Consider the following 17,609-nt stretch of genomic DNA (forward strand, 5'->3'; position numbering starts at 1 on the left):
ATCGATTTAGAACAGAACTTGGCCTCGACAAATTGTCCTCACTTTGAGCCCTGGCAGATAGACGAAATGCAATATTTTCAAACAACAGGCGTTTTATGATGAAGATTATGGTGAACCAGTAGCCTCCCACTTGGCCCCTATTTGTGAATTAAGTCTTCTGATTCAGATATCGATAAAACGCCCATGGGAGTTAATTCAATACTCGAGTGGCCTATTTAAATCCACGAGGGGCAGGTAGGCTGCAAAACGAATTTGCAAATTTATGCCATGCATCATAATTTGATAAATTAGCAGCAAAATGTCTCTCTGGTTCCGGCAAACTGGACACGGATGCTCTAATTTGAAATGCACTGGTGAATTCCCCCTTGGGCAGTACCACGAAAAACTGATTATCATATTTTGCTTTCGTTCGTCTCTTTTCATCATTCATGCTGATGTCTGGAATCGGTATATTTTCTGGCATTGCACTAATCGTGTAGTGACGATGCCTTATTCACCATGACAATCTGTCATGAATAACGTCAAATCGTTCTGTGACATTAAAGCAGACACGACACGCAAGTCTGTCAATAAGGAACTTAGTTTCAAAGATTCAACATGAGAATTATACAAATACATCTATCTGTGATGTAGGTTATACATAGATAATGTAGGAATGTAACAGTGTATCTATCAGCGATGTGGATTATAAGTAGCATGTGTACGAATGCAGCTAGGTATCTATCCGTGATGTGACTTAAAACTAGCAGATGCAGGAATGTCACAGTGTATCTATCCGTGATGTGGCCTATAAGTAGCAGGTATAGGAATGTCACAGTGTATCTATCAGTGATGTGGATTAAAAGTAGCAGGTAGAAGAATACAACAGTGCATCTATCCGTGATGTGGGTTTTAGGTAGCAGGTATAGGAATGCAACAGTGCATCTATCAGTGATGTGGGTTATAAGTAGCAGGTATACGAATATATCTCTCAGTGATGTGGGTTATAAGTAGCAGGTATACGAATATATCTATCTATAATGTGGTCTATAAGTAGCAGGTATAAAAATGGATCAGTGTGTCTATCCGTGATGTGGTCTGTAAGTAGCAGGTATACAAATGCAATGTTGCATCTCTCAGGGTTGTGGATTATTAGTAGCATGTGTACGAGTGCAACAATGTAGCTATCAATGATGTGGATATAAGTAACAGGTATAGAAATGCAACAGTTTATCTGTCACCGATGTGGGATGAAAGTAACAGGTATAGAAATGCAACAGTTTATCTGTCAGTGATGTGGGATGTAAGTAACAGGTATATGAATGCAACAGTTTATCTGTCAGTGATTTGGGATGTACGTAACAGGTATATGAATGCAACAGTTTATCTGTCAGTGATTTGGGATGTAAGTAACAGGTATATGAATGCAACAGTTTATCTGTCAGTGATGTGGATGTAAGTAACAGGTATATGAATGCAACAGTTTATCTGTCAGTGATGTGGGATGTAAGTAACAGGTATACAAATGCAACAGTTGCAACAGTTTATCTGTCAGTCAGTGATGTGGGATGTGGGATGTAAGTAACAGGTATACAGGTATCTGTCAGTGATTTGGGATGCAACAGGTATATCAACAGTGTCAGTGATGTGGGATGTAAGTAACAGGTATATGAATGCAACAGTTTATCTGTCAGTGATGTGGGATGTAAGTAACAGGTATATGAATGCAACAGTTTATCTGTCAGTGATGTGGGATGTAAGTAACAGGTATATGAATGCAACAGTTTATCTGTCAGTGATGTGGGATGTAAGTAACAGGTATATGAATGCAATGCAACAGTTTATCTGTCAGTGATGTGGGATGTAAGTAACAGGTATATGAATGCAACAGTTTATTTGTCAGTGATGTGGGATGTAAGTAACAGGTATATGAATGCAACAGTTTATCTGTCAGTGATGTGGGATGTAAGTAACAGCTATATGAATGCAACAGTTTATCTGTCAGTGATGTGGGATGTAATTAACACGTATATGAATGCAACAGTTTATCTGTCAGTGATGTGTGATGTAAGTAACAGGTATATGAATGCAACAGTTTATCTGTCAGTGATGTGGGATGTAATTAACACGGATATGAATGCAACAGTTTATCTGTCAGTGATGTGGGATATAAGTAACAGGTATATGAATGCAACAGTTTATCTGTCAGTGATGTGGGATGTAAGTAACAGGTATATGAATGCAACAGTTTATCTGTCAGTGATGTGGGATGTAAGTAACAGGTATTTGAATGCAACAGTTTATCTGTCAGTGATGTGGGATGTAAGTAACAGGTATATGAATGCAACAGTTTATCTGTCAGTGATGTGGGATGTAAGTAACAGGTATTTGAATGCAACAGTGTTTCTATCCGCGATGTGGGTTATACGTAGATAATGTAGGAATGCAGCAGAGTATCTTTCGGTGATGTAAGTTATAGGTAGCAGGTATAGGAATGCAACAGTGTATCTATCCGTGATGTGGATTAAAACTACAGGATGCATTAATGGAATAGAGTATTTATACGTGATGTCGGTTATACGTAGATAATGTAGGAATGCACGGTGTGTCTATACGTGATGTGGGTTATACGTAGATAATGTAGGAATGCCATAGTGTATCTCTCAGTGTTAGTGGCTATTAGTAGCAGGTGCAGGAATGCAGTAGATGATCTATGAGTGATGTGGGTTATAAGAAGCATGTGTAAGAATGCAACAATGTATCCACCAGCTGTCGAGGTTGTAAGGTACAGGTGTACGAATGCAACGTACCCAGGTTATGTAGGTTATCAGGAACAGGTGAAGAAACACAGCAGTATATCAGCCAGGGATACTTGTTATAAGTTGCACATGTAGCATTGCACCAGTGTAACCACCAGTGGTATAGACTGATGTTTTGGTTGAAGTCATTCGGTCCCTCTTTCATACCCCCTTCCTTATTTAAAATAAATCGAATTAAATAGACTAATGTTGACAGTCATGAATGGAATTTATTCATACGCGTGACCTCTGTTATGACGGCATAATACACTCGTTCTATAAGTTTAATTCTGAGATATTATTTTTCTAATGTTGGGTGAGTAATAAACAAATCACTAAACGCTGTCCCAAGTAATACCATATTTATGAAACTCGTGAATGGTATTGGTATCTAACTCTGTTCACTCGTTAGATACCAAGCCATTCATTCGTTTCATAAACATGGTACTACACGGGGCACCGTATAGTATTCTCTATGCATCCATAAGTGAAATGAGTGAGTGAGTGAGTGTAGTTTTACGCTGCACTCAGCAATAGTCCAGCTATATGGTGGCGGTCTGTAAAAATCGGATCTGGACCAGACACTCCAGGGATTTACAGCATGAACATCGATCTAAGAAATGGGGACACGCGATGATATGTGTCAACCCAGTAAGCGAGCTTGACCAACCGATCCCGTTAGTCGCCTCTTACGACAAGCATGGGTTACTGAAGATCAATTCTAACCCGGATCTTCATGGGTTCATAAATGAAATGGGTTATGATTACATGATATATACTGTAACATTAAACAACTATAACCAAGAATCAGTTCGGTAGCGCAGTAGTCGGAGATTCAGAAGTTGACTCTGAAACATTGCGCCTATCACCGGTCCAGTAACAATGAAATTGAGCCGAAAGAAAATCCGCGTATTATCATGCAGCAGAATAGGTGTTTGCAAAACCATGTACACAACATGTAACTTATGCTGATCACAATCAAGGTTGTACTGTCACGCGTGTTGCCAGTGTCCCAGCTGCCGAAACAACAGCTGTCCGGGAAATGTTGAGGATGAGTGATCCTAATTGATTAACTCCCATACAAAGGTCAAATCAAGACGGTGAAGCATCTTTACCGAGTGGGCTGAGAAATCTGTACGGTCGGCTCAGCCGTTTATTAATCATAGAAGGACGTAAGTTCACTGGCGCATTAAAGCAGATCTATTAGTGAATATTGCACAGACCAGCAATGATGGAAACTTTCACAAGCGAGATGACGTCCATGACACATTTTACTCGTACATTGTGTCCAGTGTAATGAGTGAGTGAGTTGGGTTTTACACCGCTTTTAGCAATATTCCAGCAATATCACCAACGTAGGGACACCAGAAACTGGCTTCACACAATGTACCCATGTGGAGAATCGAACCCGGGTCATCGGCGTAACGAGCGGACGCTTTAACCACTTGGCCACCCCACCGATCCTCTTGTATAATGTATGGTAGGTACTTTAACACACCAACATGGCCAATTAGCGAAAGAACATATCGTCGCCCACGTGCATGATGTCACAATCACACCAGAGGTGACTTTACAACTTTACATCAAACGTTTACCTTTACAAGTATATTGTAACTGCAGGGCAGTTGTCACATTCTAAAAGCATTTTCGTGCCGCTTTATATCGCACACCCTATTACAACATTTTATTAAGTTGGTAATGTTCTAAAAGGCATCGAGTTACTTTGCTGTATCCCGGGACGCCGGATCAAACTATTTCCCCTTTGAAGCGTATGACGTGTTTGAATATCGATTCCATGCATTTCTCTTGGTTTGAGATGAAAAGGTGTTTTGTTATTGAACTACATATACCAGGTTTGATAATATTTTAATCAACATTTGATGAGGCTATTCTCAGACTTGGACTCGGCTGTGTGCTAGGTAGAGTGAAAATGGCCGTCAAAATCTGAGTACCAATCCAAAGGGTGACATATACGAGGGGCGATCAAAAAGTATGTAGAATCACCAATAAAACGATACAAATGCAGTTATTTTTATGTTTTATTTTTCTACATATTATCTGTCAAGCTCAAGCAATTTAGTTTGGCTATGTTCCAGTCTCACGATCCCCATTTTCTTTTACCTTTTATTTTGGTACCCTAAAAAACGCAAAATCTGCAATAAATGCATCAAAAACTTCAGGAAACAAAATATGCAAGAAATATTTTGTGTGTTTTAGATTGGTAGAAGCCCCCTAGAATCACACTTAGATATTGAAGTTCATCAAAAAAGCAATTTGAAATTACAATCGCTTGTTAAAGTGACTCCCCCCTTCATGTTGACTGAAAGAGCTTGTTTTGGAGACACTACCCATCCCCCTTTCAGATGACGAAATCATAAGGGCATAGCTTATTCTAAAGTTTTCACTTATGCATACATGATGCCAAGGGTTCAAACTAAATACTGAATGGCCACACAAGTGTCAGATCACAATTTATTGTAAACAGTGCCAGCTTGAATATCTGGACACAATGTTTTTGAAAGATTAAAATGGTGGTGTCCTTAAAAAATAGCCCCCGACTAAATATATACTAGTATAAGGCAATTCAAGTCTTTGACTGTTGATCATGACGGGAAGTCATCCAATACTATACTGAACATATTTTATATGACATTATCTGAGGGCATACCATTATCCCAGAGGTACCAAAAGTCAAATCGTTTTTCATTTTCTGCAATTTTGTTATAAATATTTTACCCCAAATATCTGGTTAACCAGACTCCTTCAAAATGAAATGGAAGCTTTTCAAACATTGGACATCGAGAATATAGTTAGGCTACGTACTTTTTGATCGACCCTCGTAGCTTTCCACATATCTCCAAACGAATAGTGCATATTCAGCTTCATTTAATGTTCAATAATGTCAGTTTATCATTTAAGAACACTAGTTCCATTCCTTGAATTTCGCAACAGTAACACAGATCCCGTAATCCCTATCATATGTTAAATAGTATATTGTAAATTTCCTGTTGAAATATTATATTTTGGCTGTTTCCCGTTTCCTTTTCCATAATGTCGAAAATAATTTCAGTAATCTCTTACATGAATATTTAAATTTTCAGTGAAATTTCACACATATTCCTTTCCTGCTTACTATCTCTTTGTATTTATGTTAAAGAGGACACTAATGTCATTAAATCATTTAGAAGGAACAGAGTAAATATGTGCAAGTACATTGTAATTTGACCATATGAATGATGTCGGCGTGAGAGATATCTATTATGTTATTTAAAATTTAATTTAAGTACTGTTACGACGACATTTATATAATGGCATCAATACTATGTTTTCCTCAATCACTGTACTTGTAAATGTATAATATCTAAGATATTGCAATAAATATATAAATAACTCGAACAATAATTCATGAAAAATTATATTGCTTGTATAATGTACAATAAAACATATTGTCTGGCATTAGAAACTTACATTTTAGTATCATTATATCACATTCTCCCTATCAGAATTACCCTTGATGTTAAATACAACCATTCCGTGGCGCTTGTCCAACCTCTTCACCTAACAATGAAGTATGGCCATGAGAGTAACACTTAATTAATTACTTGAAAATTACGCATGAAAAGTAGGTTGATTGCCTGAATTAACTGTAGAGTTGTAAAATACTTAACTGATCAATGTGTTTACAAACTTTATTGTTTGCACTGCAGGTGCTACGCTCAGCTGATGGTTTTCATTTTCGATTGACCCTCCCTTGTGTTATGATCTTTCCACAGTTTAATGTACCAGATTTATGCCGTATTGTGCTTTGTCTGCAATACGTTTCGATTGCATTTACTGTTAACGCAGACAGGGTTGTCGATATCTGTGGACGAGGCACACGGGACTGACAGATTACGTTTGATAGCACCGAGAACTGAGTAAACACTGGAATAGGAAGCAAGCATTATCAGCATCAACATGAGTTGATAAGAACCTGCGTTAATGGAAGGCCAATGCACAAGGCAAGCAATCGGTGTTATTGCTTTGCGTTGTTATTGCTTTGTCTGAGTCCATTCTAATAACCTTGCGTGATAAATTTCAAGGAAATGGTTTTTCGGAATCGAACTACCACAAGTTTAATTTTTACTGACTTTTTGTAATGAATCTTTAAGATCATGACGTTTACAAACATCATCGTACAGCTGAATACACTGAAACAAATATATACTCATGATATAGTCACAATTGTACAATCGACTGCTTTTAGCAGAGATTTCTTCCGGATGTGGAACGGGTTTTATCGCTTGTATTGTTTTCTTGTACCCAAAGTGGATATCTCCCAAAATCGTAAATGTTTATATTATGAAGAATATATCGTTTACTGTTTGATAACCGCTAAATTCGTAGTTCGTAGTGCGATGAGGCCCATCAATCTCCCTCCTATAAAACTGATTACCCCAGACACTCGCAGACCCCCATCTCAAGACATTCACAAGATGTTGCTTGCACTCACAACAACCCATTTACCGGAAATTCTATACTAATATCTGCCCACTCCACTGGTCGTAATGCTCACCACCCTCTCCTCATGTGATCGGCCCTGTGGACTTGCCCTGAAGCTGCGATTCTAACCTTCTCTGGAGGTTGAGGTCGTTCAGCTCTTTTTCTCCTCTCTTTACATAACGTTGTTCTGATAATGTGTGTCTTTCCCTCGCAGATAATGCATTTCACACTTTATAGTCATTATCAGATGAATTGGACCTTTAAATCCATGGTTTAATTCAGTTTGAATATCGCCTTTGTGGAAATGGAAGCTGCAGAATGAACACTGTCAATAATGATTTGAGCATTCCCGCTGAGTGTTTCAGTCAACAGTTATCAACTTCTGCAATGAATATTCTTCAATGGATATCAAAAAGAGAAATATAACGATTTGCTTCTCAAATGGAACACAGTCTAAACGAAAAATGAACGCATTATAGTCGGGAAATAAGTGGGTTGCGTGTCAACTGCGCAGCCTGCAACACGGAGTATTTGAAACACAGCACACCGCAGAGGTTCTTGTTTCTGGGACAAGATGTCTATCGCTTGGAGTTAGCAGAATATGGGTCAATTCGCTTCATTTACAGCAGGCAGGCAATTTATCCAAAGTCTAGGTCTCTTAGAATCGAGTTCGATTTGCAAATCGCTCAAACTTTTAATGGTCTAGAACTGACTGTTCTATTTGATCGATAGCTGACAAATACCTTGCCGGGTTAAACCACGCGGTATTTGCGTCAGGAAATGACTTGTCTGAAACAACACATTTGGGCCTAATTTAAAGGGTCAGTTAGGCACTTCTTGAAATTTGAGTACGACGAACCGGCGATGCCTTCCATAGGAACTAGTAATCTTCCTGTAATGACATCGCTCTCAGGGGTCAAATTAAGCTAATCAACTTACTGAGCGTAAAGCCAAATCACTCATGGAGATAGCCACGCGTTTTACTGCAGGATTTGCCTCTCGCGTTCATCCTGGCATTCAATGTTTGTATGTCCAAATGTCAGATTGCTTTTCACCTTCTCGTGATTTCATTTGCGTTAAAGCAGATACTGGATGTTTGTGTTAAGGGAATCATAAGATTATTCAAACAATACGGCTAAATAGGTTATTGTACTGGATGTCGGCAGTTGCTACTTACATTAAGTATAACATGACAGAAATCAGAGGAAACCCAGTCTGGTATAATGTCTATGACCCTGTGATATTTGCTCAATCTCACCGATAAAATAACATATAACAGGTGAGTTCTTCTTCTACCTCCTGTAGATATGTAGGGCACTATTGTGTGTCCTTGACTTATGAATATCACAGTTTAGTATTTAAAACTTTAGAAACTGTAATGAAATGTCAAATTTAAATAAATTAGAAACTGTTTTCATTCCAGGTCTTGCATGGCATTTGTATTCATTCCATTCATTTGCAACTGTTTTAAAGCGCATGGAATGCATATTAACATTCACAATGCGATATATGATATGATTGTGTCTGTTCTGATACATTTACCATCATTTCCGTATTCCACATAAGGTGACAGTGGGGTAGTCTAGTGGTTAAAGCGTTCGCTCGTCTCGCCGGAGACTCGGGTTCGCTTTCCCACATGGGTATACTGTGCGAAGCCCATTTCTGGTGTGATATTGCTGGAATATTGCTAAAAGCGACGTAAAACCAAACTCACTCACTCATTATTCCATACATAACTACCGCAATTGCCGTCATCAAACACGAAGTAGTTTTATGTCAGAGACATGCAAGTTTTGATGGAATGTTTCCTTTCTCTTCATGCATACCATGCTGCAAGTTTTGATGGAATGTATCCTTTCTCTGCACGCATACCATGCTGCAAGTTTTGATGGAATGTTTCCTTCCTCTGCACGCATACCATGCTGCAAAAAATCTTTTTAGCGTATCTGCACTATAAGCAACTGTATATTTTAATAAACATTTTCTGAAACACTGACTGAACAACCGTCGTACCTTGTCATGGATGTTGAACTGGATACAATGTCGTGTATTATTCATAAAGAGACGATGAATAGAAAATGTCAGGTACAGGATGCTCAGCCATAGAACATCAATTATTTAGATGTAGGGATAAATTATATATATTCGCGTCTCTCGTTATATATGTCGTCATTTTTCCAATATTCATAAAGGTTGAAGAAGGTTTGTTTTAGCTTTCGTGTCTGTATCTTCATCTCTCTGACTCTCTGCGACGTTCTCTCGCTCTCGCTCCCTCTCTCTGTCTCTCTCCTGTCTCTCTCACTCCCTCCCTCTCTCTGTCTCTCTCTCCTTCCCAAAGGTGAAAAATGGCTCACATACATACTTATCTATTACGTTAGTTCCGTTTCTCATTCACAATATAAAAGCTATAGTGCACAGTAATACACCCCTGAATACATCCACAGTGGCTCAGTCCCCACGTCTGTCCTGTTCCTGCATATACTGTAGATAGACAGACACAAAGACACTATATACAATGCACCACTTAATCCCCAGTGGCTCAGTCCCCACGTCTGACCTGTTCCTGCATATGCTGTAATTGAGTGAGAATCTCTCTCTCTCTCTCTCTCTCTCTCTCTCTCTCTCTCTCTCTCTCTCTCTCTCTCTCTCTCTCTCTCTCTCTCTCTCTCTCTCTCTCTCTCTCTCTCTCTCTCCCTCTCTGTCTATCACACACACACGCACACTCAGAGTCTCCGTGTCCCTACAGCGAAGGCCGGGTTTGAATGTATCAGGAAGAAAAAATCAATATTGATATCTAAATTAATGAGATATATCTCTTGCTTTACAGGTTATTCAAGGCCAACGGTGACCTGAAGCAGTTGTTCAGCAATTTCCGTGATCTGACCAATGACGATGACCTTCGCGTTAATGAGACGCTAGAAAAGCATGCAACGCTGGTGATGGGAATCCTTGACGAGGCCATCTCCAACGTGGACAGCGTCGACTACACGTTAGACGTTCTACATCGAGCGGGAAGAACGCACACCAGATTCCCGGGCTTTGAGCCAGACCTCTTCGTGGTACGTATACGTCATGCCTGGGATGATTGACACGTGTGAATACAATTTCTGGCAGCTCCTAACTACATAAAGTGAGATGTATCAATAATAGATTTTCTGGCCTCCAGTGTGATATGTAACTGAATACATCATATACTGAACAGGAACGATCTTTTTTATGGATAGACAACTTCTTTATTATCCCCCGCAACGCGTTTTGCAGGGTGTGTGGGTGTGTGTGTTATTAAAATGGACTCCGTCCGTGCACATTTGTCTTTTCCGGAGCAGAACTCTAAAACCGTTCACTATTTCTTCACCAAACTTGGCACATAGATAGATCTGGTGGTGTACTGGTGCCTTTTGGTAGTTTTGGAATTCTGAATAAAACATTTTTGGCGTTTTCATGGCAACAATTTCGACTTAGAATGAAATTTAATGGTAGTGTTCTCTTCCGGAGCAGAACTCTAAAACCGTTCACTATTTCTTCACGAAACTTGGCACATAGATAGACCTGGTGGTGTACTGGTGCCTTTTGGTAGTTTTGGAATTCTGAATATGGCAACAAGTTTGACTTAGAATGAAATTGGTGATAGTGCTCCTTTCTGGAGCAGAACTTTAAAACCTTTCAATACTCTCCTTCCACTTTTCTATATACACACCTAAATATTTGACATAATCATAACTTATAGACATAATCATGAAGAGTATTTTGCCATTGCGGGGGATATTGATGACTTTGTCTTCTTGTTGCAATGGATGCGGCGTTTCGGTGTAGATGCTAACACCTTTATCAACCAGGTAATACATAACATTATGAAGAAGAGAGAATATACACATGAAGGATATTAGAGTTCATACAATTAACCAGGTTGATGTACAGTTTGATGACATTACTAATGGTCGTTGTGATAATATTACCCGTGAAGGTCCGGGTTAGAATATTGATTTTCAGTAACCCATGCTTATCGTAAGAGGCGACTAACGGGATCGGGTGGTCAGGCTCGCTGACTTGGTTGACACATGTCATCAGTTCCCAATTGCGCAGATCGATGCTCATGCCGTTGATCACTGGATTGTCTGGTCCAGACTCGATTATTTACAGACCTCCGCCATATCGCTGGAGTATTGCTGAGTGCAGCGTAAAACTAAACTCACTCACTCACTGTGATAATATATATTGCAATAAAGTAACATCGAAGACCTGGGTTCGATTCCCCACATGGGTGCAATGTGTGAAGCCAATTTCTGGTGTTACCCCGCCGCGATGTTGCTGGAATATTGCTAAAACGGCGTTAACCATACTCACTCACTCACTCACTATTGCAATAAAGTTGTCTTTCCATACAAAATCGTTCCTGTTCATCATACTTCTAAATGCCACTCAAACCAAATATATCATATACTGTACAAACAAGCTGAAACCAAACTTACACACCACATCAACGGTAACAGAATAGAAGCCTTGAGTGCTTTTATGCCTAAAATCTGCATATATTTGTTGTTTTTCGAAAATGTATTTCCATAAATGAATTATTCACCAAATGTCAGCATGTGACAGGAAACCTGTCAGGAATCGTCTCCTGATAATATTCTCACGAACATTTCAGAGAATACTAGGTTTTCCCTGAAGGTTTAATTTGTAACATTTAGGGCTCATATGTCGCTAGACAATTCCTGCATTACTGCATCAAATGTTATTGGTCGGTTTACACATTTAAGAGATACTTAACCAATGTCGTATAAAGTATTTATGCTCTTACTTGTAAAATCATTGGTTTGAATGTCAATTGCCATGGGTATTTAACTCACAATTGACATGAAATATCTGAAACCATTAGAAAGTACTGCCATACCTGTGCATCAATTTACCGTTATAATTCCAATAGTAATAATTTTGTTCTTCAAGCTTGATAATAACAAAAGTAATAATAATAGGCATGATCTATAAGGGAAATGCTTCTTCTGTATGACTGAAGAACAACGTCAGTGCCTTGCCAATAGGTATTACCCCAAAATGCTTATCAGTTCTACGTATTCTGATAGATCGATTGGTATTTCCGTACTCGAGCTCAATTAACTCGATCAAACATACATCCGCATTCTGAAAGGCAAAAACACTGTATCGTATTTATACTGCTTTCAGAGAGTGTCTGCTTTAGGCGAAATTATGTATGATAGTATTCATATTTTCATTAAAATTTCATGCTCTGAAGCTTGCAACTGGGAGTAGCCTGATAGCCAGCGTCTGCCTGTGGGTGCCATGAAACGGTCCTTTATAGCCGATGAGTCGTCAAGAAGAAATACAATACGTGCTTGCAAATATGGTGCCATGTGCCAAGTCCTTTTAACAAGCTGTCACCCAACCATTGTAAATTGATAAGTCTTTACTTTGGGGACAGCATCGCGACGCTAAACAGATTACGTGCGCTTATCACTTTACGCTACCAGCCTTCTCATTGGTAGAGTGGAAAAGAAATCAGGACTTGTTGGGCTCATTACAATGAAATTTAATAATATTGCACACTCTCCAAACTCCACGTTGATAAGATTGTGAGGCATGCTGGTTGTTTTTACCAATGTATACAGACGCATAAAAAGTATTCTTGAACCGAATACTGACACACACACCTTGAACAGAATTGGTCTTCAGTAACCCATGCTTGTGGTAAGAGGCGGATCGGGTGGCCAGGCTTGCTGACTTGGTTGACACGTCATCGTATCCCAATTGCGTAGATCGATGCTCATGCTGTTGATTACTGGATTGTCTGGTCAAGACTCGATTATTTACCGACCGCCGCCATATAGCTTGAATATTGCAGAGTGCGGCGTGAAACAAGAAACCAACAAACCAAGCTTCCATATTAAACATACACGCCGTCATACACCTGTAATAGGATTCACTCACACATAACCATCATATTTTTATAATAGTGTCGGCTGTTTTATGTCATGGCAAACGAAATACACACTACAAAACTTCTAACACGAACATATATACTGAGTATAAAAAGTTAAGCGCCTGTCTATTTCAAAACGAAGATGTGAAGCTGTGGAAATGGTAGGCTAAAATAATTGGGAAGATCAATCCATATTTAGAGAAGGTTCATCTGGTAACTGATTTAGAGATATCATAATCATTTGTATTTACAATTAAAGGAAATATTGTTAAAGATATGATGGCACTGATTTTTAAAGCCAAACAACTATTCCTATTCTGCTTATACAACGCTATTAAACTTAGGTTTCACTTGTCAAAAATGACAATCATGTGACCATATAACAGTCATTTCTGATTTTCATTTTTCAAAAGGAGTTAACCTTTTTGAGCAAAACAAAATGCATCTTTTCCAAAAGCGCATGTATCCTGTTTAAAGTAAAAGATAATTTCCATAATGGTTTTGTTTTTAAACTAAAAGTATTAAACCAAATTATGATAGTTGCTTTTTTCTGAAAGATTTCCTATGAGACAACATATATTGGCAAAATATACTGGATGGCGCTTAACTTTTTATTCACGGTATACATGTTTGCAATAAACACTGCAAAAACATTTTACTGATCACGAAACAAATAGTATTACCAAAAGCGCAAACTGTCACGAGAAGTGTGTTTCTTATTCATAATATAAATTCAATGACACCAGGTGTTCGCGAAAAGTGCTTATCTCGGCCACAGGTTGCAACAGCACAAGCATTTGTTTGTATCGAGCGATTTCAGCATGGTTGGTAACAGACAACTGTACTCAAAGTCTTCCGTTAGATTATGTGCCAGACTAGCTATTTATTAGTTATGCTATTCATACACCGGCGGTCACTAACCGCAACATATGTTGATCGATGGGCAAAGGTGTCAAAAGTCACTTGAACTCTTCCGACCTCGCGATCTTTGGCCTATGGATTGGGTCCCGTTATATGCGTTCCTAAGAGCTAGTTGGGCAGATAACACAATTTGTGAGGCCATAGAACGGGAATATTTCCTCTTATGACCTTATTGGATAGTGCAGAAGAGCAACTCGTTAGTTTGCCTTGATGACAGAAAACAACACAATTCACGTCTTATCAGCAAGGTCAAATATCTCATGTAAACTTAGCAGTTGTTATTCACATTAGCAGAATCTGAAATGTATGCAGCAGTTTCGGATCTGCAATTAAATATAATACGTGGTTAAACTGCGATTCGGTTTTATGTATAACACAATTACAATGTACTTCTTTACGAAACTTTCGGCGTATTAGCTACGCACAGCATGTTTGCATAGTGATAGCAGTCACATTCAAGCCTTGAAATCATCGGCTATTCATTCTTCAAAGCTGTAATTATAAAAGTGCAATATCTATTTACTTGGCCCTTGCCCCAGCTTCTACGTTGTTATTATTTCGGAAAGTATGCCAAACATTAATTTGTGCTAGTTTATATTATGGAACTTTCTGACAAAAGCTGACCTTACGTGCTAATCATAAACTAAATCATGAACTAATCTGTAATATCTATTTTCCAGTGGATGGAACAACCGTTCTTGGAGGCCGTGAAACAGACTTTAGGGGACCGCTATACGGACAACATGGACGTTATTTACAAAATAACTATCAAGTTTATTTTAGACAATATGGTGAAAGGCAACAAGGATGCGTTGTCTTGATGTGTGAGGCATGTGTGTGTACGCGAGTCACCACTCTGTTATCACCATACGTCCAATGCGTGGATGCATGCCAGGATACCTGAGATTGTGTGTACTCTTCATCCATTTTACATGAACCGAGGCCCTCAACCAAAGCCCTTTCGACCGTAACGGCCGGACCATATCTCAGTGAAGGGGCTCTTATCTCTTGTGGCATTCACACACAGTTCATTGAAATAGAAGTACGTGTGTATTGTATTGCAACGTTGCCGTATCTTCAAGAAGGACCGAATGAAATCAAATGCGCCACATCTTCCCTTGACCAACATGACGTCTCACCAAATCGGATTTGTTTGAAAACAAAGTTCTCATCAAGGATATGTTGTGGCAAGACGACTGATGAGTGACTGCGTTGTTTATACTCTGCTGTTTTGTGTGTAATTCATGTTGTTAACGTGCGTCGTCATGAACACCACACGTGTTGGCAACGTTCCCTCGGGATGTGTATCTCTAAAGCTGTACCTACTGGTTCGGTAACCCCGGAAGCGATCCCTCTGCCAGATCCAGGCACAGTTAATACACCGGGAATGTGAACTTATCGCCAGCTACAATCACACCTTCTGCACGCCTCTAGGAAATATTCTATATCAGTTGCCTGATTGAATCAATATCCAAGTGTATTGGGAGAAACAGGAACCGGTACAAAAGTTCCTGCTTGGAATCTCTGTGAATTTGTATGTTGTTGGTATTACCGTACGGCAAATCAGAACTGCTGACTGAAAGGGTATACACTGTATTTATGAACTGTTTGTATTGTTGTAATTTAATATATTTTGGTAAACATTCTCAACATTTAATTAATGTTTCTTGGTAGTTGGAACCATTCTCAAAGAGGAATGTTGGCCATCAAGCATTGTCAAAGAGGACGCTGTTGTAAATATCTAACTGAAAACAGTGAAGTTACTGCAAAATATTAATAACCACTTTTGTCATTGTTGATTTAAACAACAAAGCTTTAAAATCTGAGCAAACGATGCCCAACTAAACCTGGATTTCAAATTCTCATAAGCAAAAGAAAACGTCATATTAACTTTCGGTAACAATTTCTCAGATGTGTAACTTTCCAATTGGTTTCCAACTCATTAACACTCGACGTGGCACACTTGAAGAATCGTTTCCCAAAACTTCCCCACGGCCGTAACACAATGAATAAAAGTCTAACATACAAGTATGGGATGTCAGTGTAACACGTTTATGTATTTCCGGTTATTTAGAAACCTTTCCTCCTTTAACGACGCTTGTCTACAATATCCATGAAACTATTTCATCTCACTGAGAAAAACACAGTGTATATTAGAGAAGTCAGGTTATGTAAGTGGTCCCACATTCTTGAATATGTGCAAATATTTTCAGCATGATTTATGGGTTTTTCGAAATGCTTCAGAATAACGAGACGGGATTGCTCAGCACTGATAGACATAGAAGATAATGTATGGAGCAGTTTACGATAGTCAGAAATAACATAGAAGTATTTCCAACATGATTTGCTTTCGTTTATTTAGGAGATAATCCTATTGTGTTTACATTTTGGAAGTGATTATAGTTGGTTGAACGCTGCTAAATGGGACTACCCCGGTGGACAGTAGCCCAGTCCCCATGTCCGCCACGGTCGAGGGAGCAGGTTTCGTAATTAGACTCTTGGCTAGAAACATTAATCGCTCTGGATCAGTGCCCCTTCAAGTGTAACGAAGGCTTTCATTGGCTGGTTCCAACATTTAGCAGCGTTCAACCAACTATAATCACTTCCAAAATGTAAACACAAAAGGATTATCTCCATTCTACGATGACATATGCACCATGAATAAAACGCGTTTTAAATATGCACTCATTACCCTTGCGTAGTGTTGTTTACCATTGTAAGGGTTAATGAGTGCAAAATATTACTACGCGATGTGAACCGGCTCTCAGAAGTGGTTATTGAAAATTGTTCACTTCTAATTTTTTAGTAACAGACAATCAAAAACGAACATATTTAAATGTCATGGTAGAAGGAATAACAATTGTACCACTGGATCGCGCACCGTAGATTCAAGTTTTATAACGACATATATATTACTAATGTACCTTATGTGCTCAATTGGTTTGAGCCAGGAGAACACGAAAACCACTCGGAACAATTATCATATGACAGTTAACGGTTAGGTTACAAAATTCAGATTGATGATGTCAAAAACAGTTGTTTGAATATCAGGCCGAATCTGAGAACTGACAATTTCATCAGTATAAATCCAGGCCAATTTGGCCAACTATGTTTGTCGCGGATAAATTTACTTAAACGTCATTTCTCAATGCAGGCTAACAACAAAAAGCAGCCCCTATAAATGAGGCCACGGTCTAGGCGCTAATAATGGTGCTGAGCTGATTTCCAGAGAATGTCATAAAACTTATTAACTAAATTCTAGTCGGGTCATATGCCATGAGACACTATCCAAATTGATAAATTATAATAAGGTCTTAGGTAAGATATCGTTGGCTCCTTTCATATTTATCCAGTTGGGCACTAACTTGAAAGGGCATCTTGTTTGTGTTTCCGAGGTCTACATTGGTCAAAGGTTACAGTATTGATATATTCCGCGCTAATGATTAGTGCCAAACATTATTTTATCATTGAGCTAATTTTACCTTTTACAGCCC

General features: G+C 38.8%; 1 protein-coding gene across 1 annotated transcript in view; it reads left to right on the plus strand.

Moving 5' to 3' along the window:
* LOC124288068 (globin-5-like) overlaps positions 1-16,538 on the plus strand; it is a 30,015-nt gene extending 13,477 nt beyond the window's left edge. Inside the window, exons 2-3 of the mRNA XM_046724636.1 lie at positions 10,087-10,318; positions 14,796-16,538. Of these exons, the coding sequence (XP_046580592.1) occupies positions 10,087-10,318; positions 14,796-14,936 (373 nt within the window). The 3' untranslated portion in view covers positions 14,937-16,538. The remainder of the gene's footprint in view (positions 1-10,086; positions 10,319-14,795) is intronic.
* The last annotated feature ends 1,071 nt before the right edge of the window (positions 16,539-17,609 follow it).

The sequence above is a fragment of the Haliotis rubra genome, unplaced genomic scaffold (assembly GCF_003918875.1).
Source record: "Haliotis rubra isolate DU_JTF1 unplaced genomic scaffold, ASM391887v1 Scf410, whole genome shotgun sequence".
NCBI classification, from domain to species: domain Eukaryota; kingdom Metazoa; phylum Mollusca; class Gastropoda; order Lepetellida; family Haliotidae; genus Haliotis; species Haliotis rubra.